Source organism: Vigna unguiculata, chromosome 9 (genome assembly GCF_004118075.2).
Source record: "Vigna unguiculata cultivar IT97K-499-35 chromosome 9, ASM411807v1, whole genome shotgun sequence".
Classification (NCBI taxonomy): domain Eukaryota; kingdom Viridiplantae; phylum Streptophyta; class Magnoliopsida; order Fabales; family Fabaceae; genus Vigna; species Vigna unguiculata.
The window spans coordinates 6,038,893-6,059,691 of NC_040287.1; the positions used below are offsets into that span (position 1 = coordinate 6,038,893).

Genomic DNA, 20,799 nt, shown 5'->3' on the forward strand with positions numbered 1-20,799 from the left:
AGGATAGACGATAATTATTTACACTGTGAAAAAGTTACTTCTTCCTCAAATTTGTTATCACGACAATTTGGGAGTATCACATTTCCTTAGAAGACGGAAAGGATGATAGAAAAATAAATGGCATTTCTTAACTAATTTGTAAGTTTAAATATTAATCAACATCGAATTATTAGTGATACATATAAATTAGAACAATGCTACTTTTGACACCATTTTTTTTTTAATTCCCATTTGATATTACCATTTTCTCTTTTTTTTTTTTTTTTAGAAATTCAAAATATTACTTATTAGAATATTTTTATCCCGGTAAAGTATTGTCAAGTCATAGTAACCGGGGGTCTAATATTTTTTTTAATCATTTTTTTATGTATTATCACTATCTCCAAATTCCCTTCTAATAAACCCATTGGTCTCTGAAGATTAATAGATTAATTAAAATTGGCAATCATTTATAGGCTTTCAAATATTAGCATGATGGAATTTGTCCTGCTTCATAGCACTGTATCTGCCTGAGTAAAATCACATCTTGGAGAGAAATTTTCACAGTTGTTTGTAATATACAACTATAAAAGAGGGAGGTGTAGAACAACAAATATAAATATAAACAAACACATCATTGAACAAACGAACCATTAAAATCGATACCAAAATAATTTGATATCATCACGATCAACTTAAACCCGATATAATAACTTTTCTGCATAAACATAGAACTGCAAAATTTTAGCAATCAACTTTTGCAGCAAAAGAATAATACCATTATCTTCTGCCATAGGTCCTTTCTTAATTGGCTTTTATCAGCTTCCAACATTCTCACCGGGCTTCCATTCCATTCTTCAGGTAATCTGCAAATCAAACACGATTATGCCTAAATAGTTATGACCATAGATTGCCGAAAGAGACACAGAATTTAAAGTGTAAGAAACTTACATGGGAAAGGCAAATGAATGTGTGCTGCTTATGCTGTCATTAGAGTGATGGGAGGCATTGCTAGATGTTGTTGCAGGAACAGCATATGATGTTGGACCACCAGATAGAGGGCCCTCACCACATAAACAAGTGTCTTGAGGATCATTGTCTTGTCTTTTTCCTGAACCTGTTGGACTTCGTGAGTTACACATCTCAGACCTACACATGATTGTGTCAGCAACTTGCACACAATCTGCACAACATGGAAACTCCACCCTTCTGCCAACTGTACCCAAAAATGAATTTATTTGCCAATTCCTCAGAGATCTTGAAAACTCTGCTTCCGTTGCTAATGCCTATAGATCGTTGAAGATACAATATTTCAATGCAAATTTTGGAATGAGCTTGTTATAATAGAATACAATTGTTCTTCACGATTATGCCTAAATAGTGTGAGATTAAATTGTCTTACCTCTCTAAGGGTCTCTGGTGTTGTCTTCTTTTTGGGGTGATCAGTGGAAATCTTGTATCCTGAATCCCCTTCAACATCAATCACTAAAGCTCTGGAGTCATAAAATTCCATTGCTTCCTTAAGGGAAAGAGGTTTAGAGGCATATTCTAGTCTATTTGAATTGATTGAGAATGCTTCCATAGTCCTTAGATTTGAGTCTCTTCTTCTATTCATCATGTCAGACTCAAAGTGACATGACTTTATATCATGACCTTCTGAGAGGCACTTGCCCTCTGGTGACACTCCCCTACCACTGCAACTGTCCTTCACAAACTTCTCATTATCCTCTTGAATAAAAACAACCAGTTCAGGAACATCATAGTCCATGACATTCATTCCTGCTGAAAAGTTCTTTCCCTTGCTGAACTTTGACAACTCCCCTGAAGCATTAGTAAAATGCCCTACATTCAACAACCTCTTCACTGGAATCTCCCTTGTCCTAAAACTATTATCACCATCACCCTCCAGTCTCTCCCACACAATGTTCTTTTCTTCTTGGCTTCTTTGATCCTCACGATGAAACAAATGTGCATGTTTCATGCTGCGTCCTTTTGAACTTCTCATCTTGCCAAAATTGTCACCACGTCACTGCATTGGAAAAATTGGCAGTGAGATTTGCAGAATGAATTTGATTAGAAAACAACAGTTCACAGTTCACAGTTCAATTACAGTTCACTATCCTTGAAATCACAGAAAATTTGGGGCAAACATAATTGATGAGGTTGAATAAAAGTAATTAGATTAATATTATATATATTTTGGTGTAAAGCAACCAGCTAGTATTTTCTACTTTTATCCGTGTCCTAGGACATTAAATATGAATAATGAAGAGAAATTAAATATGTATCTAAAATAATAATGTTTAGGCTCTATACCTTGTCTCTGTTGGTGCCACTTACATACAAAGAATTAATGCAGTCCATTACAGAGGAGAGGACTGAAGAAAATAACTTTATTTACACTAGACCCTACGCTAGTTTGGATTCCTTTAAAACGACCGGTGGGAAATTCAGGGATGAATTTATATATGAAAATCGTTTTAAATCTAAATAAATTCTGCAAAAAATTATGAATAATTTTAAGGAGAAAGAAACTGTAGGAGACAATGACCACGTACCTGTAATTGTCCAAGTCAAGGGGCCAAAGGATTGGCAATCACATTCAGTTTTGAGGGCAATAATTTCTGTTTTTGCATAAATCTGCCAAATTACACTGACTGTTTATCTTGTTTGAAAGTGATGAAATGGATATATGAAGAAAAGGGAGATTTTGAAAAGTTTCTGATAAACAAGAATGCAATCTGTGCAAACTACAACATCTGAATACAGATCACAAAGGTAAGAATACCAAGTTCTCAGACAGAATAATGATCAATACAATGTTTTAGAGAATCCATGTCTGTAACGTGAAGCAAGAAAAACATAGATAGCCTAAATTTGCGGGGCATGAAAATAAATGAGTAAAAAATATAAAAAATCGCCGAAATCATATCTATCACTGATGAAAGAAGCATACTTTACCCATGGCCCAAATGCAGATATTGAAAGTTACACTTTCTGTGTTGTTGTTTTTTCCCTCTAAATCTCAACACAAGAATGAAATTGCGTCCCTTCTCATTCTGAAAATGAAATGATCCAGGAACAGAAACAGTGCACAAAGGAAGGAATCGAGAAAAAAGTGATGATGAGAATGATATGAATCCAATTTGAATTACCGATATGTGATGTTCGAAACAACTCAGAGGTAAAAATTGCTCCTCAGTATCACATTCTTGGTTTGTGGATCATTTGCAACTCCATTTAGCACAAGAAACGCAGAGTTATGTCACTCTAGTTTCAATAGAAACGGTTGGCAGAAAAACATAAAAGGAAAAATAAAAAATGGAAAGTGAAAATAATAATAAATGGACGGTTCAGAATATTTAATATCCTTAAAACAAACACCAAACAGCCAGATTGACAACACAAATGTTGTTTGCTTGCACATCCTCTAACATGTTTCACAAAAGTCATGCGTTTCGTAGTTTCCTATCATTCTCTTCTGTCCATTCCTCTTAAACACGCTCTTGCTGTTTGGTGACCATGAAATTCGCATGCGAACACAACAAAGTGAATAATTTCAATACATGAGTATACATATTATAGAAAGTGGATTTAGATTTAACTTACCTCTGTTAAATCATCTTGTGAGGGAAAGATTACCCCCACATATATACTGTGTTTTAGAATTATCTCACATTAGCAAAAACACATACGTGATGTCTGTACGTATTTTGTAAATATGTGTGATATTATATTAGTAGGTAATGATAGTGTAATGTTATTAAGTTAATATATAAAATAAAATTATATTTATTAAAAATAAAGTAAAATATATCAAAAAAGACAATTTTATAAAAATCTTGTAAAAGTAATGGTCAATTAAAAAATTTAATAAATAATTATATTTTAAAAAGTAAAATTAATATTTTGAAATGTAGATAAAAAAAGGAAATTCTCTTTATATATTGTTATAAATAGTTGTTGTGTTTTTCTGTTAGATTTTTGTTGTATGACATTGTAATTTTGACATCATATATTTATTTCTACTATAATTTAACATTATTGTTTATAAGTATTCATTCCTTTTTTCTATAAATATAAAATTTAATTTTTATTAAAATTATTTTATTGTTATAAGAATTATTAAATGATGGTCAAATAATGTGAAAGATTTTTTTTTTTGAATGTGATGCTTTGCACTGAATAATGATGATGGTTATTCATATCAGAATTAGAAAATTTTGATACTTAGAATTTGTTTGAGACATTGATTAACCTTCCATAATACATTGTTTGAAGGGTGAAGGTTTCAGCTTTCATTCAATGGGTTTGCCTCTCTCTTCTTGTCTGTCATCGACCATACTTATTATTGTCATTTTTTTCCTTGTTTCAGAAGAAACATAAAATAGTATTTTATTTTGAATTGGGACACAATAAAGTATTTCTCAAAATTCAAAGGAAATTTGACCGTCATATTATTTTCCTAAAAGGTCAAAATAAATATAATTATTTATTCTAAAATTAATAAATATTCAAATTACTAGTAAATATTTAAATATACAATTAATTACAATGAAAACAAATGTTAGTTTCATTACAATAAAAAACTAATATTACATGATTTTTTTTCCAAGTAGTTATAGTAATCAAATAATCATATTAAGTATTTCTTTATGTTGCCATTTAATCACAGTACAAAATAATAAACATATATGACACGAAGATTGATTTCACGTTTATTAGTCAACAAGACACTATAAACAAGTACCTTAAAAATATTAATTAATTAAAGACCATTTCTTTATAATATTAAATAACATTTATTACATCTAGTTAAAATGTTATCACTAGTTTCTATATTTTCTCTCTGTTTCATACTATTAGGTATTACCATAATCTATGATTTGTTTCTCTAAGTTGCTTCTAATTTATGCGTACACGCTTTTATATATATATTAGTACTTTTAATTCATATCTTTGGTGATATCATCATCGATCCATCATTTGATTATCTTTTATTTTATTCATTCACTTAATATCTAAAAGTATATCACATTTCCCCGAGACCTATTCCTTTACTACTTAGCTATCAATAGTTTAGGAAATAGGTAAGTGAAACAACCTTTTAATACCGTTTAAAATAATTTAGTTTGATGATAGTTTTGTTATCATATTTTAGGGAATTTATAATGTTACTTTCCATCTTTTTCCTAATATAATACGAGTAGAATATAAATATTATTTTCTTAAAAATATTTTTAACATGTTTAAGTACGTGTCTAATCGTTTATAAATCTTCTTCAATTAAAATAATTTAGATTGTTTATTACTTGAGCTACATTCACTTGAAGAAGACAGAGATATGAAGAATATTATAACATACCTCACTATTGTATGCTAACATCAAAATCTTTTGTTTGGGCATTCGGGTACAATATATCTAAAATCCAAATATTTCAAACAATTTGTTCATTTGTCATTTCCTGAAATTTGAGGTAATTCTTAGAAGGATAAGAGGTGTTGGAAAAATAAAGAACCCATTGATGATCTAATGCGACTCTTCTTGAGGGGGTTGAAAGGGCCTTGGCTCGCAATTTTTTTTCTTTACATGTTTAAATTTGTTAGGTTTTACAGAGGGAGTTTCACTGGGGAGACACAGTACTAATGAGACCTGAGTCCAACCACATAAGATATTGACACCACTCTCAACCAAAAACCTTAAGGCAATGGGTTTATGGGTCTTTATTCTTATATAGTGCTCTACTTTCTCACACACTGCACTCGTCTAAGCCAGTTTTAACCGATACAACACCAATGAGACCTGAGTCCAAGGGTAAGCTGGTTTTACTTGAAGAGAATCTTTTCTATGATCAAACTCGATTTTATTCTGCATCAACAGGCTCCATAAGATCCAGTAAAAGAAGTGATGTGATATAGTCTGAATTTTATATAGTATGACAACGCATTCATTTCTTATGCATCGATTTGATTTCTGATACTATTGGAGTGAACAAAATAGATCTTTGTACATAAAAGATATTGACACCACTCTCAATCCAAAAACCTTAAGGCAATGGGTTTATGAGTCTTTATTCTTATATAGTGCTCTACTTTATTCTTAAAAGATATTTATGTTTTAACTCAAAACTGGCATATATTTCTTTAAATTTCATATTGCTATAAAATTATAAATATTATTAATTTAACCAACTTAAAAGATATGTTCAACTTATCGTAAATACAAACACACATTACTTATTTCTAACTCAAAAAGTTACTTATATTTCTTCAAAATCCATATTATCTTAAAATTACTAAAAATATTAATTCATAATATAATATATTATAGATATTTAAAAATACGTATTCACAAGTGTGATAATGTTTGTGCTTATGCTAGTATGTATAAAGATTTGGATACCTCCAAAATATTTGTTCAAGATGTGGATGTGGATGATCATAGAAATGTGGTAGATGGATCAAACCCATGGTGTGGCTTTCAAGAAAATATAGTTGAAATAAGAATAAGTAGTATAAAACTGTGGTGTGGATTAAGGAAAGAAATATGAATAACAAACTTTTGAAATGGAATTATAAATGATAAATGCAACGATGATTTACTAAATGAAAAAGTTTCCCAAGATTGTAATAAAAAAAATAGAAGAATTTTAAGACACTTAAAAGCTGCTCACAAATTAAAGTGTATTTATAATAGGCTTCAAATGTTATTTATAGTTGAATGGTTCGACTAAAGAAGAGAAGGAAGTATTCTGAAGTTGGTTACAAGCAATGTTAGTACAAGAAAATAAATCCTAAGTGTGAACACACAAATATTGATGACACATAGTACCAACACAAGTCTAATTAAACTAATGATTACACTTTGTTTCACTAATCCTATGTTTTAATTCTAGTTAATTTATAATCTTAATAATCTCGTTTCGTGTATAATCCCTGAATGAAGGAGATCAATATTTGAGGAGTCACATGGGTGACTCTTGAATTAGGAAAGAGCAATGTGAAGTAGTTATAACTTTCATATCACTTGGAAGTGACATGCAAGTAATTACATAAGCATATGTATAAACTCTTCATATGTCTCTTGAACTCTTTGAAGAACACCCCATACATGTCTTTTAGAATCACAAATATTATTTGATTCTTTTAAAATACTCTATAATCTAAAAGACTTCCAAATTGATATGCTTATTTATTTTTTCTTCCATCTTTTTGAGTATGTGTATTAAGAATCTTTCTTGAAATCATTTTCAATGTTCTTCTATTTTTCCTTTTCCTTTTGCATCTCTATCTTTAATAATCAACCCTATTTGCATCATGTGTATTATGATGAAAATAAGAGGGATGCATGTTTCAACATGTTTAGAAGATGAGTAAGAGGATTATAATATTTACCTTGATCGTTGGAAGTTTTTACCTCATCTCTTATTTGAGTTTCCCATGAGAAATAGTGAGACATATATCTCTTGTAGGAACTCCACTTTTGATTGAATGAATATTTACATTAAGAACAAAACTTTGTAACCCGTTAAAATATATATATATATATATATATATATATATATATATATATATATATATATATATATAAAGGGGATTTCCTTTTTTGTGTCCACATTTCATAATTTCAACTTTACTCCTTACAATTTAATTATTTATTAAATTTTAAAAAATTAACGGTTACTTTTACAAGTTTTTATAAAACTATTTACTTATCTCTTTCTTCTTTTTTCTCATACTATTCATCAACAGTTATTTTTCTCATATTTTCTTCATACATTTCACTTTAATTTTTATAAATATACTTTTATTTTGTTCATTAACTTAATAACATTACGATATCAACAATTATTAATATAATTCAAAAAATGCGTACACAAAGACGCGATAGCGCCTGTGTTTACGCTAGTATATATATATATATATATATATATATATATATATATATATATATATATTCTTATTATCTAACTATAGTAGATGATCTGATTGGATCTTAACTTAGACCAGTTTTTCAATCCAATCCAAGTTGATGAAATAAGATGAGTAGCTAGTTCATTCAAGCATTAACATAAATCAAACCATTAACATTTGAATAATTATAGTAAAGATATGATTGTTTTTTACTTTGAATCTTTCGGTAAAAATAATTAAAGATAATTTAGAGAAAGAATGCAGAATTATACAAAAATGGAGACGTCATAATCTAACATATCGATAAATAGAAGATTTGCCAAATTTTCAGTTATCCTAAGATAAGAACATAATCCTCTCTTTAATAAATTTAAATTAAAATAAGTTATTTACATATGTTTTTGGTCTAAGTATACATAGACCACAAATGTTTAAGTAACCATTGAAAATTTTAAAAGAAAGTCCAAAAATGTTTTGTTGCGAAAATAACTAAAAATTCAAAAAATAGACGGAGACTCTTCGCTCAACGACAATTACTCTTCATGTCTTTTTGTTCTTTAAATTGCAAAAACTCTTCGTCAAATTCTTCTTATATTGAATTAGAAGATGTTATCTGTTATTGAGAAATCTTCTTTATTTAATAGACAGATAATAACTAGTGAAAATAAATGATAATATGTGAAAACACATTACACGTGTCTTCACTTTTTTTATGATAATAGAAAAATAGTAAAATTATTATTATTATTATAACTATAAAATCAAATTTAAATAATTTTCATAATTTTATGTAAATAATTTTTATTTATTATATAGGTAATTTTATAATTAAAACAACCGTTAAGTTTAAAATATGGTAAAATAAAAAAGGTTAAATTTAAGAAAAACAGTTATGTAAGAAATAAAATTAATAAAATAATTAATTTAATTTAAAATATATAATTGAAAAATAATTGTGAATATCACAATTCTTTTATATACATTGGTATATCAATAACAATATATAAAGGAGATTCTTCTTTTTGTGTCTACTTTTAAAAATACTAATTTTATTATTTAAATATAGTAATTTATTAAATTTTTAAAAATTGACGTTATTTTTACAAAATTTTTATAAAATCGGATGTTTCTATTTTTTTTTTCCTTTATTTATCAATGATTATTCTTTTATCTGTTCTGATATATTTTACTTTATTTTTAATAAATATAATTTTAATTTATATATTAATTTAATAACATTATAATATTATTACTTATTAATATAATATCGTATATTTAAAAATTACGTCAGGTTAGTTATCGGTAAAGTAAATGAATTCGCATAGCGGTTGCCGTAATCCGCTAAAGTTTTGGCTTCCCATTGGAAAACACAACGGCATATAGTACAGGCGAGAGAGGTCTGGCCCAAGTTCCCGCGGTTTTACAACAGAAGGACAATGTCAGAGAGCAACCACAAGGAAATCCAAATCCGTGCCCTAACCGGCGAATCAATCACTCTTCCCGTCACTCCCACCACAACCCTCCACCACCTCAAGCTTCTCCTCCGCCGTTCATTCTCCCCCGCCACCACCTCCCCCAACTTCCACCTCTTCTTCAAGGCACCACCACACTATTTCCCTCCTCCCATTTCTCTTTCACCCACCGTCGCACTTACTTTTCTTTTCTACAATCAGTGACATAACGTCTTTTACTAACTAACTAACACCATTGCTTGTTTCAGGGTGAGAAATTGCGATTGCAGACTCATATTGCCTCTTACCCCATCCAACGCCACGAATTTCTCGTCCTCATTCCCTTCACCAAAAAGGAAAAGGAACCTTCTACAACATCCCACTCTCTTCAGCCTGATGTTCCTCACACTACCAATGCTTCAACTTCGACTTCTGTTCTCGCGGATTCTACGTGGTCCTCCATAAAGGAGGATTTATCACTTTTACGTGATGCTACTGAGAGTGATGCGTGTAATTCCGAGTCGGGAAAAGAAAAACCGTTGGAGACATCAACCGAAGGGGGTTTAGGTCGTGAGAAGCAGATGGAGCTTCCCTATCATCTCATACTGAACACATTGCGAGATGGTTGCGAGGGTGGTCCTTTTGGCGAGCACAATTGCGAGGTTTTCGCGAAGGTTTTGGAGTCAGTGAATTGTTTATCGGAACTGCCACTCGGACACTGCAAGTTGCTGAAACGAGCTCGTTCGAAAGGAGGTGGCGGCGGCGGCCTGAGAAACCGTGTCAGTGACGGTGTTATATGTTTGTGTCCACCGTGGTTGAAGATAGTGGTGAAGGCGTTTGCATTTGTGAACATTTTTTCCGCGTTTATTTATTTGCAGCTTAGAGATTTGACCTTGAGTCTGCTGGAGGAGGCGCTTAGTGAGCTTGCTAAGTTTGGGGTTAAACTTGGCATCGGCGACATCAAGAATCTTTCGCTTCTTTGTCCTCATGTAAATTTTGATTGATTTTGTTTCTCCTTTTTAGTTTTGTGGTGGTATTTCGAAGTTCGTTGTTTATTTTTTATTCTTGTTATGGTGAGGTTGTAGGAATAAGGAGTGTTCCTTAAAGTGACTATTCCGTGTTCAATGCATAGTTTTTGTTATGCTTTGTATGCAACAAGGAAATGGTTATTGTGTGTTGCTCTTTCCTGTTCTAAATTTTGGATTGAATCCATTGCAGCTGGTATGTTTCAGGGATGATGTAGATAAGACAAGTTTTGGTGATACCATTGTTGTCCTCAATCATTCAACAGGCAATAAAGATCTAGTTGAAGAAAATCCTAAAAGAGGTATACTGAAGATGTGAACTGTTGTTTTGTTGCTGTTATTTACTGATATTCTTCTATTTTATCAGAATAGCTTTTATGTTTTTCAATTTTGCTTGACATGTCTTCTTTAATAGTGCGCAAGTGGTTGTATATTTCAAAGACTGTCAGTACATTGAAGAGAAGGGACAGTTCTTTCCGTAAAATTTTAGGATGGGCTTTTGAACAGCTGCGGGTATGTCTCTGTTACATTATTCTTCACAAATGATCCACTGTGGACCCAATTATGTTTAGTGAAAGTTGCTTAATAGATAGAAATTTACTCCTGGAACCAAACTTTGATTGTATAAGTATCATAGAATTTGCATCGTATCATAGAATTTGGATTGTATCCTATACATCCACCTGCGTATACTTTGACTGATATTTCACTTAGTAGTGTGGAACTCTTTTTCCCAATCTAAATTCACAAATCACACTCACAAATAGTTGGCTTTTTTAACAGGGCATTGCGTTAGGATTATGTTAGAATGGTTATAATTCATAAAGTGCTAGTTATTAGGTAGGTAAGGCATGCAACTTTCTTAGTTGAAGGAATTGATGCAGTCAAAATGGTATATATAGGCAGTGACTAAAATGCTATGAGTTTGGGAAGAGAAGTAGGTTAGATTCAAGTGGAACCAAAAAACGAGGGGTTCTAGTGAGTATAAACCTTTCAATTTACAACTGTAACATGATGACCAAAGATGATAAATAAAGGTTTCTAGGATTGTATATTCTAGGCTTATACTCTGTTTAGCTCAATATTTCAGAGTCTCTATAGGGTCAGGTCAGGTTGTTTAAACTTAAAATAAACGTTTCCATCTTAAAGATAATCACTTACTTAAGAAGTAGATAGGACTTGCTTATTATAAAAGCATAAAGCTTTTTATTTTTAAAATAAGCAGATTAGACAAACACAAAAACATAAATTTGCTTTCTTTTATTAAAAAAGCATTTTGTTTTTCAAAAATATAAGTACAAAGTAATTCACCCGTAATCTGGAGTCTAAGCCTTATTGAAAAGTCACATATGCTAGTTGTGTGATGACTTAGTATGAATAGCACTTTAAAGTCAAAATAAAACAGACAAACAGAAATTGTAAATGAACATTTTTAAGTTACTCCTGCATAAGGCACAATGCGTCAGTAGTATTGAAGAGCTGAAAAATGTGCATTCTTATTTGCAGTATGAATTTGGGGATGAGATGACTATGGGGATTTCCTTGGAAGAGTTGCTTGCAGCAGTCAAGGACAATGATTTTGTCAAAAAAGAAGACGAATCCAAACGTGTAAAGAGAAGCAAAACTACCTCAAAATCTAACTCAAACCATATTGGGTGTCATGTACGCATTAATCCATGTTACATATTTATTTTTAACTTCTAGTCTTCTGCGTATATCCAAAATTTACCTGATGCAAGGTGATAACGATAGTAGAAATAGAGGAAAATAAAACGCATGTTTTCATTTGGTGTGTGTCTGAAGCTGAAATTTTCAATAGAATTTTGGTTTGATTTTTTTAAAGAGATGGTTACTAGCAATTATTGTATCTTCAAATATATTGATGAAAAATATTTTTATATATAGCTGAAAATTCTACTATTAGGGTAGATCATATAGCGGTGCTTTACATCACTTGTTCTCGGTTTGGCAGGACACAAAGTCATTACTGGCTGTGGAGATGATTGATCATCTTAAGAAAGGAATTGGATCAGAAGGGCAGGTCTTTTCTATTTTGTTGCAATAGTTTTTTGGGCTTTTGGAACTATAACATGAAATCTTCAAACCATGATTTGCATACTGACAACTGCAATGTGTCAAATACTCAACAACAATAATATTTATAGATAAATTTAATGTTCGTTTTTTGCTCATAAATATGTACGATGTTGTTTGGCAATTGGAAAGATTTTAGTTTCCCAGGAATTTGAAGTTGGGAAACCGGATAGAAAGGTTTCCCGGGAACGGATTTTAACCAAGTTTCCCACAAAGACATTCCTATAGGAGAGGTGGGAAACTAACTTTCCTGAATTAAAATAATTTTTTTTTACTGAAAAACATACCATGTTACTATTATTGAATCATTTAAAGTGATGAAAAAAATTAAAGATTTTGATAAAAATAACACATTACATTTTGATTTCAAAAAGCTTTCTGTAAATATTCCTAGGAAATACAATTCACCTACCAAACAATATTTAGTAATTCCAGGGAATCTTAATTCTCGGGATTCATGAAAAGAAAAATTCCTTCTACCCAACAGTTCATACTAGTACTGAATGCTGCATTATGAATGTTTGATTGATGCAGATTGTGCATATTGAAGACATATGTGCCAGGAAAGCAATTTACAGTGGGATCCCTATTGATCTATCAGAGAAAATGAGATCTGCACTGAAGTGTATTGGAGTTTCCAAATTTTACAGTCACCAGGTACAAAATGAATATGTGGAACTGCATTTTCCATACTAGTAGTTTCTCACTCAGAATCAAAATTTTCTGCTGTGTGGTTTACATAGGCAGAGTCTATACAAGCTTCCCTTCATGGTGAAAATGTTGTTGTGGCTACAATGACATCTAGTGGCAAATCCCTTTGCTATAATCTACCAGTTCTAGAAGTTTTGTCTACGAATTCATCTTCATGTGCTTTGTACATATTTCCCACGAAGGTTGTTGCAGTCTATCATTTATTTCTGAATTCTAAAGTCTAAATGCCTCCACATAATCATAATATCTCTTTTTCTGTTTTGTGGGGATTGTTGTTTAGATAGCTAAAATATTTCATTATGCAGGCATTAGCTCAAGATCAACTAAGAGCTTTGTTACACATGACAAAAGGATTTGATAATGACTTTAATATCGGTATATACGATGGTGATACCTCTATGAGTGAGAGGATGCTGCTCCGTGATAATTCTAGATTGGTAATTTATTAACTAATTTTTTCTCTTGACCAAGCAGATTCCAGTAAAATGTCCTCATTTTATAGTTATACCGATGCAGTTGATCACAAATCCAGATATGTTACACATATCAATCTTGCCCCATCATCAACAGTTTAGTCGGATTTTATCAAACCTAAGGTATATGGAATATATGATCAACCATATTGATTTGGTATTTATATGGAATATTTCCTAATGGTGTGTTGAGGTTTATTCTATCTTAATCAAATAGGTTTGTGGTAATTGATGAGACTCATACTTACAAGGGAACGTTTGGAAGTCACACTGCCCTTATTTTGAGGAGGCTAAAACGACTCTGTTCACATGGTTTAGAGCTTTGCAAACCATTTCCATATAAACTTGTGTATTTAAATTTTAAATGGAAATGTGAATCAACAATTTGCTTCTACTTGCAGTATATGGATCTGTTCCTTCTTTCGTATTTTCTACTGCAACTTCTGCAAATCCTCGGGAGCATTCTATGGTAAATAATTCTTGGAAGTAGTTACATTTTTATACACTTGGTTTTACATTTTTCTTTAGCATGTTGTCTCAGACGGACCTGACTTTTTTAGAATTCTATGGTTATTTGGTATTCTTCTTGGAATTGCTTTACTACCATACTTTGATTAAGCCATGAATTGTCTGCGCCCTAGGAACTTGCAAATTTATCTACACTGGAGCTATTTCAGAATGATGGAAGTCCATCTACAAGGAAACTTTTTGTCCTTTGGAATCCTGCTCTGCGTCCAAAACCTGTAAGTTGAAATTTTAATGTATTTATGAAGTTTAATAGTTCGTATATTGTTAACTAAAGACATATTTATGAGATAAATTATGTTGCTACATGACTACAGTTCATTAAAAAAGCTCAGTTTGCCATGGGAACTGATGAGTTGGATGATGAAAGTGCTAATTTTGTTCGTTCAAGGTGATAATCCTAATATGTATGGAAAAAACTATGCAACCATTGCTTTTGATGTATGCAAGCAACCTTATGCTCTGTATAAAATGATGAGTCTTGAATAGTTAATATTTTTATGATTTGTATAAATATCAGGATTTGCAGAATTCTAAAGTATCTTTAATTTGAATGCTTTTTGTGTGTCCTCTTGTTCTTTTTTGCAGTCCAATTGTGGATGCTTCACGACTTTTTGCAGAAATGGTTCAGCATGGTCTTCGCTGTATTGCATTTTGTAAATCACGGAAACTTTGTGAGCTTGTTTTATCCTACACGTATGTCAAATCAATTTCATGTTCTTGTGTAGTTTAGTATAATCAATATTGTGATTTGATAATTTACTTTTCTTACATTATGATTTTGTTATTTGATATCTGTTTTCATATTAAAGTTAATGGTTATTCTGTGGGTTTTAAAGGCAGATGCTCATGCAATTTGAATTTCTGTAAATGGCAGCCGTGAGATTCTTCATGAGACGGCCCCGCATCTGGTTGATTCCATATGTGCATATCGTGGCGGCTACATTGCAGAGGTCTCCTTTTTTTCTGATTTGAAATCAGATCAAAATGTATATTTGGTGAAGATTAAAATGATGATATTTACCTGTTGGAAAATATAATATAAAGGACAAAAGTTAGATAGAAACTGTAACTGAAATTTTGGTTATTTGATAGAGCCTATCGCTTGAGTTATTGAGTCTAACTGGGTCTGACTATTTGGACTTGGTTCTTGTTGAAAGGATTTCTACCCTTTTAGACTATCAGCTTATTATTATCTTTCTTTCATGGTTACCGTTTATTTTATATTTTAAATTTGAAACTTAGTATTGTTGATCAGATTCTATGTTTGCCCTTAATTCTATTTATTTATATATATGTCTATATATAGAGAGAAGTGGCACTAATGAAGTTTTGTAGAAAAGTAATGAACCTCTCCACATGCATCTGATTCTTTTTTGGTCCATTTCTCATTTTAATTTATTTGCAGGCTAACTCTTGTTTTTCTTAATTAATGTGCTGATCATTTTTTGGACATCATATGGTTCTCCTAAACTCAATACTGGTTGCTTCACTTTTACAGCAAAGAAGAAAAATAGAGAGTTCATTTTTTGGTGGTACAATATGTGGTGTTGCTGCAACTAATGCTCTTGAGTTGGGCATTGATGTTGGAGAAATTGATGCCACTCTGCATCTAGGATTTCCTGGTAGTATTGCAAGGTATTTGCCCAGTTGTTTTAACATCGATGACTTATTAAACATTTTTAATAGCTTTATATGTGTGGATTTATGTACTTTATTCAATTATACTTTTAGCTTATGGCAACAAGCTGGTAGAGGTGGGAGGAGAGATAAACCATCCCTTGCTGTCTATATTGCATTTGGGGGGCCTCTTGATCAATACTTCATGAGACATCCCAATAAACTTTTTGAAAGACCAATTGAATGCTGTCATGTTGATTCTCAAAACAAAAAGGTTCTTAGCTTTGGCCTTTTTTTTTCTGGATTTACTATTTTGAGTTTGAACAAATGGAAGCGTTTATGCTAATTATGGCAGACTTTGTTCAGATTCTTGAGCAACATTTGGTCTGTGCTGCTCATGAACACCCTCTAAGTGTGAACTACGATGAACAATATTTTGGTCCTTTCTTGGAAAGTGTTATAATTTCTCTAAAAGCTAGAGGATACATGAGTTCTATTCTATCATCGGATTCTTCTAGAATATGGAACTACATTGGTCCTGAGGTATTTGTGATTTATTTTTTGAAAAAATTAGGCTTCATGTCTGTCTTTTCTAGTTGATTTAATAATTTTTTAGCTCTATAAAATATTTGCAGATTGTAAGATTACTATTTTTTCTTGTTTGTTTGTGGTTCCTTCTATGTTCCAGAAATTACCCTCACATGCAGTCAATATCCGAGCAATAGAAACTGTAAGGTACAGTGTCATAGATCAGAAAAAAAATGAAGTCCTTGAAGAGATAGAGGAAAGCAAGGCATTCTTTCAGGTTGACTTCTACTTCCTAGATGAAAAGAGTAATTTGGCTTCTTTTTCTTATCCATGTCTCATCAAGTGTATATAACTTGATTCAGGTATATGAAGGTGCTGTGTATATGTGCCAGGGGAAAACCTATTTGGTTGAAAAATTAGATCTGTCTAATAAAACTGCTTTCTGCAAAGAGGCTGATCTAAAGTATTATACAAAGACTCGTGATTACACTGATATTCATGTCATTGGGGGTAATGTTGTATGTATTCTCCTGCTTGCTTGAGATCCTTTGGATTATCTTCATGAGTTTTATGTGTATGACTATTGTTAATATTTGCACATTATTGATTCTTGTTCTTTAGACTTGTGCTAGATCATGTTCACTAATTCTTTAGAAAACCGTGATTTATTGTTAACTTCTTGCTCAGGCCTGACTGCATCAAGTAAGAATTATATGTATCTAATTTCAGCAAAGTAAAAACCTACAAGCTGAATGTACTGCTAAATCATGTAGAATAATATATACTTTACATAATTCCAGAAATTAGGAACAGGGATATTTAGGTCTTTTATCCGATCATGTAGAAAGGTCATTTGTCTTGCAGGCTTATCCGCTCAAAGTAGAAACTAACAAGTTTCCAAAATCAAATGCTCGGGCTGATATATGCAAAGTAACAACTACTTGGTTTGGATTTTATCGTATTTGGAGAGGAAGCAATCAAATCTTTGATGCTGTTGACCTCGCACTTCCTCATTACTCATACGAGTCACAGGTAATTTGAGCACTTTTAGGTGTTTTTTTTTTTTTTTAATGACTTTAATTATTCTCATGTGGCATGTGTTTTTGTTTTGACATCAATATGTTCTATGCCTCTAAGTAGGCAGTTTGGGTTCCTGTGCCTCCGTCTATAAAAGAAGCAGTAGTCAAGCAAAATTATGATTTCCGTGGAGGTCTGCATGCTGCTTCACATGCAATTTTACACGTAGTGCCTTTGTAAGTTTCTTGTGTTAATCTTTAAGCTTTGGCATCAGCATGATATACAGAAGTCCTATTCCTTCCATCCAAGTTCTATGTACCGTTAATCATGAACTTTGTTGCATGTGGCTGCATATGCTGAGCTCTATTTTATTTGTTTTTGCTTTAGATATCGTACATTTAGATTTTTATCATTTTCCTTCTAACACATTCACATGAATTACCATTGACACTATCATTGATAGAGTCAGTCACACCAATTCTGCTGGGTTTTTTGTCCTCAATTGCACTCAGTTCATCAATTTTTCATGTAGTGATCTCCCTTTATCTTTAACCAGTATGTAAAGCTACTATGGGGATTTTTCATATTTACAATGCTAAACAAGGTGTCTGACAAATATGGGAAGTTAGTGTAATTTTTGAAAGAAATAAAGACATATCTAAAGATGTTCTTTGTTGTTATTACTAATATTTTTCAGCAGATATAAAGTTTTGTTAAAGTTCTCAAGAAAAGCTCCCAATCTTTTAAGATCTGTATCGAAATATATAAAACTATTGGTAAAGGAGAACTTATCATTTTAGTGCCACTTTTCATCTTAGCAAGTTGTTTGTTGCTCATTAATTCCCTCTTGAGTTTGCTCATAAAAGATAATCATTATATAATTGATTGTCAGTTTCTATTCAGATGCTTCTCTTTTTGAGTTTATGCATGTTTTTGAAGTTAGGAATGATGTGACTATGAATTTCTCTTAACTGAGATGTTGGAGTTTACTTTTTATGCACTCTGGACCCTGTATTATTGAAACTTAACATGAAAAGTGAAAATTTGCTAGTCTGGCATACATAGACATTAAAACCTTATTCTCTTTCTACTGCATTATACTGTTACTCTTTTTCATCTTGTGTAATTCCTATTAATTTATGTGTAATATTATTACATGCATTTGCTTGCAGACACATCACTTGCAACTTGTCTGACTTGGCTCCTGAGTGTCCAAACCCTCATGATGCCCGATTTTACCCCGAAAGAATTCTAATATATGATCAACATCCCGGAGGATGTGGAATTTCAGTGCGGGTGAATAACTTGACCAGTCTAACCATTTAGATGATATTTAGCTTGCGTTATATTTTCATCAGTACTTATCTGATGCCTTATATTTTAAACAATACTTATCTGTTCTGGTTTTGGTTATTAAATTATCTTGTCTTAATATATTTGTCGTACTAGTTTCTGGTTTAACAATTTTCCCAAGTACCAATCAATGAACAGACTTTCACCTCATGATATTTTTGGAATTTTTTATAGGTCCAACCCTATTTTTCAAAGTTCCTGGAAGCCGCACTAGAGCTTCTCACATGTTGCTGCTGCTCAGCGGAAGTGGGTTGCCCTAATTGTGTTCAGGTCTGAATCGTTTTTTTTATCAATGATTAGTTCCACATTTTCTTTTTCAATTTGCTCCGGTTAGCTATTTTTGGGTCGGAAGAAAATTATTTGACCGTTGATTGATATTTCTTTTTAAATTGCATCCTAATTTGGCATCTAGTGTTCCTGAAATTTTTTGCATATTGTAGAGCTTTGTTTGCCATGAATATAACGAGGTTTTGCACAAGGATGCAGCCATCATGATCATAAAGGTTACTTGATTGAACTTCATATCATGATTTTAGTGGATAATTTCATTCCAATTTCCACCTTGATGATTGGAAAAAGTTGTCCTTTCAGGGTATTCTGGATGCGGGAAACTAGTAATTCAAAACACGTGCTTGGCTAATTTGAAGGTATGTTAGGGAAAAACCACCAATGAAGTTTTACTCTTCAATTTTAGTAAATTAATATTACAAAGCACTATAAATTAAAGGCGACACATGCCTTTATTTGCTTTAAGCTAGTTTTACTTTAGAACTTGTTCTTATTGTCTGGTTGGTTAGGAAAGTTGAATGTACCTATGCTAAAATAAATTGCATTGAATGTGAAATGTTAAGAAATAAATAAATTGCCTATTCCAAATGTGGTGTTAAGAAAGATGTTAGCTCCTAAAAAAATTAAACAATTATAAAATTTAATTTTTAGGTATGATTGAAATTTGCTGTTACTGGGATTCATTATAACGTATTGTATTGAACTATAAAATAATATGACAATGCTTTGTTGTGTTATTCGAATGAATATATATATATATATATATATATATATATATATATATATAATTAGAGATGTTTGTGGTGTTATTCGAATTAAATATAAAAAATGTTAACTAAATTAAACCAATTTTCGCGATTTTATTTGGATTGGTGTTTGCAAATTTTTAACTTTTAATTTCTTATTCTAAATTTGTTTCTTTTATTAAACATCTATTCTTTCTTTCCGTCATTAAATAATGTAAAAGTAAAACAAAATGTGAATTTGAAAAAAACAATTCGTATCAAGTTACCAAATAGTTCATAAAAACGCATTTGATCAATACTCAGATATAGCAACCTATAGTAAATGAAACATAACATGTTAAACTTTTATTCCTACATTTCTTTGCATTTATTTGGAGAAAGAAGCATATCTTCTCAAGAAATTATCATACCATATAAAAAGAATAATTTTTTAGTGAAATAAATAATCAAACTAACAGTGACGATATTGTACCACTTTCTAAAAACATTATAAAATATAATAACCAATATAATTAAAAAAACAATTAAATAATAAAAGTATTATAATTGAGAATATAATTAAAAAAACAATTAAGTAAAATATAAGAGTTAAAGACAAGGAAAATTTTATACTTCAAATTTTAATACATGTTCTTCTATAATTGAGATTAAGTCTAATTATCGATTAATACGATCAAGTTTTACTAACCATATTAACGCAAGAGGATACAAATCAATTATTCTTTGAACTTCTACTACTCAGACAAAAATTGAGTATTCTTTGGAACAATGACAATGAGTAATGAGTATATTTTCAAACATCAACCACTCCTTACTAAAACACTTTATTATAATAGAAATAATTAGAAGATCGTAAGGTTTGTAACTAAAAGAGACTTAATATCCTAAGACAAATATAAATTCCAAGTTCACTCTTTTATAGTTTTTGAGGGTTACACCCTCAATTGTTCTATGACATAGGTCCAGCTAAATAATTGAGTATTTTTTGAAATAACAAACACTTCTAGCTAAGATCTTTAGTATTCTTTAGAATAAGAGTTACTCTTGACTAAGACACTAACTATTTTTGGGATAT

The 20,799-nt window shown here is 31.2% G+C and overlaps 2 protein-coding genes across 8 annotated transcripts; one reads left to right on the forward strand and one right to left on the reverse strand.

The window, feature by feature from the left end:
* Positions 1-466: 466 nt before the first annotated feature.
* Positions 467-3,546, reverse strand: LOC114162926. Of its 5 annotated transcripts, none has more exons than XM_028046940.1 (6): positions 3,135-3,546; positions 2,941-3,038; positions 2,538-2,619; positions 1,382-2,008; positions 931-1,265; positions 467-845 (listed from the first exon to the last, which is right to left on the reverse strand). In XM_028046940.1, the coding sequence occupies exons 4-6, from the start codon at positions 1,982-1,984 to the stop codon at positions 731-733; spliced, it is 1,053 nt and encodes a 350-aa protein (XP_027902741.1). In that variant the 5' UTR covers positions 1,985-2,008; positions 2,538-2,619; positions 2,941-3,038; positions 3,135-3,546; the 3' UTR covers positions 467-730. The 5 variants fall into 5 exon arrangements, with proteins under 5 accessions (XP_027902741.1, XP_027902737.1, XP_027902738.1 ...); XM_028046936.1 differs by having other exon boundaries at positions 2,936-3,038; XM_028046937.1 differs by having other exon boundaries at positions 2,538-3,038; positions 3,135-3,545.
* A 5,699-nt stretch (positions 3,547-9,245) lies between these two features.
* LOC114162192 (uncharacterized ATP-dependent helicase YprA) lies at positions 9,246-19,577 on the forward strand. 3 transcript variants are annotated; one of them, XM_028045997.1, is made up of 27 exons: positions 9,246-9,491; positions 9,614-10,333; positions 10,563-10,671; positions 10,785-10,882; positions 11,876-12,031; positions 12,342-12,410; positions 12,998-13,120; positions 13,207-13,356; positions 13,480-13,611; positions 13,691-13,770; positions 13,865-13,959; positions 14,049-14,116; positions 14,289-14,390; positions 14,490-14,563; positions 14,761-14,868; positions 15,050-15,125; positions 15,674-15,810; positions 15,907-16,066; positions 16,159-16,335; positions 16,481-16,597; positions 16,683-16,838; positions 17,185-17,352; positions 17,461-17,573; positions 18,510-18,633; positions 18,865-18,960; positions 19,131-19,193; positions 19,282-19,577. In XM_028045997.1, the coding sequence occupies exons 1-27, from the start codon at positions 9,330-9,332 to the stop codon at positions 19,303-19,305; spliced, it is 3,657 nt and encodes a 1,218-aa protein (XP_027901798.1). In that variant the 5' UTR covers positions 9,246-9,329; the 3' UTR covers positions 19,306-19,577. The 3 variants fall into 3 exon arrangements, 2 of the variants coding, with proteins under 2 accessions (XP_027901798.1, XP_027901799.1); XR_003599153.1 differs by lacking the exons at positions 18,865-18,960; positions 19,131-19,193; positions 19,282-19,577 and having other exon boundaries at positions 16,683-16,830; positions 18,510-18,631; XM_028045998.1 differs by lacking the exons at positions 18,510-18,633; positions 18,865-18,960; positions 19,131-19,193; positions 19,282-19,577 and having other exon boundaries at positions 17,458-17,531.
* Positions 19,578-20,799: the final 1,222 nt, after the last annotated feature.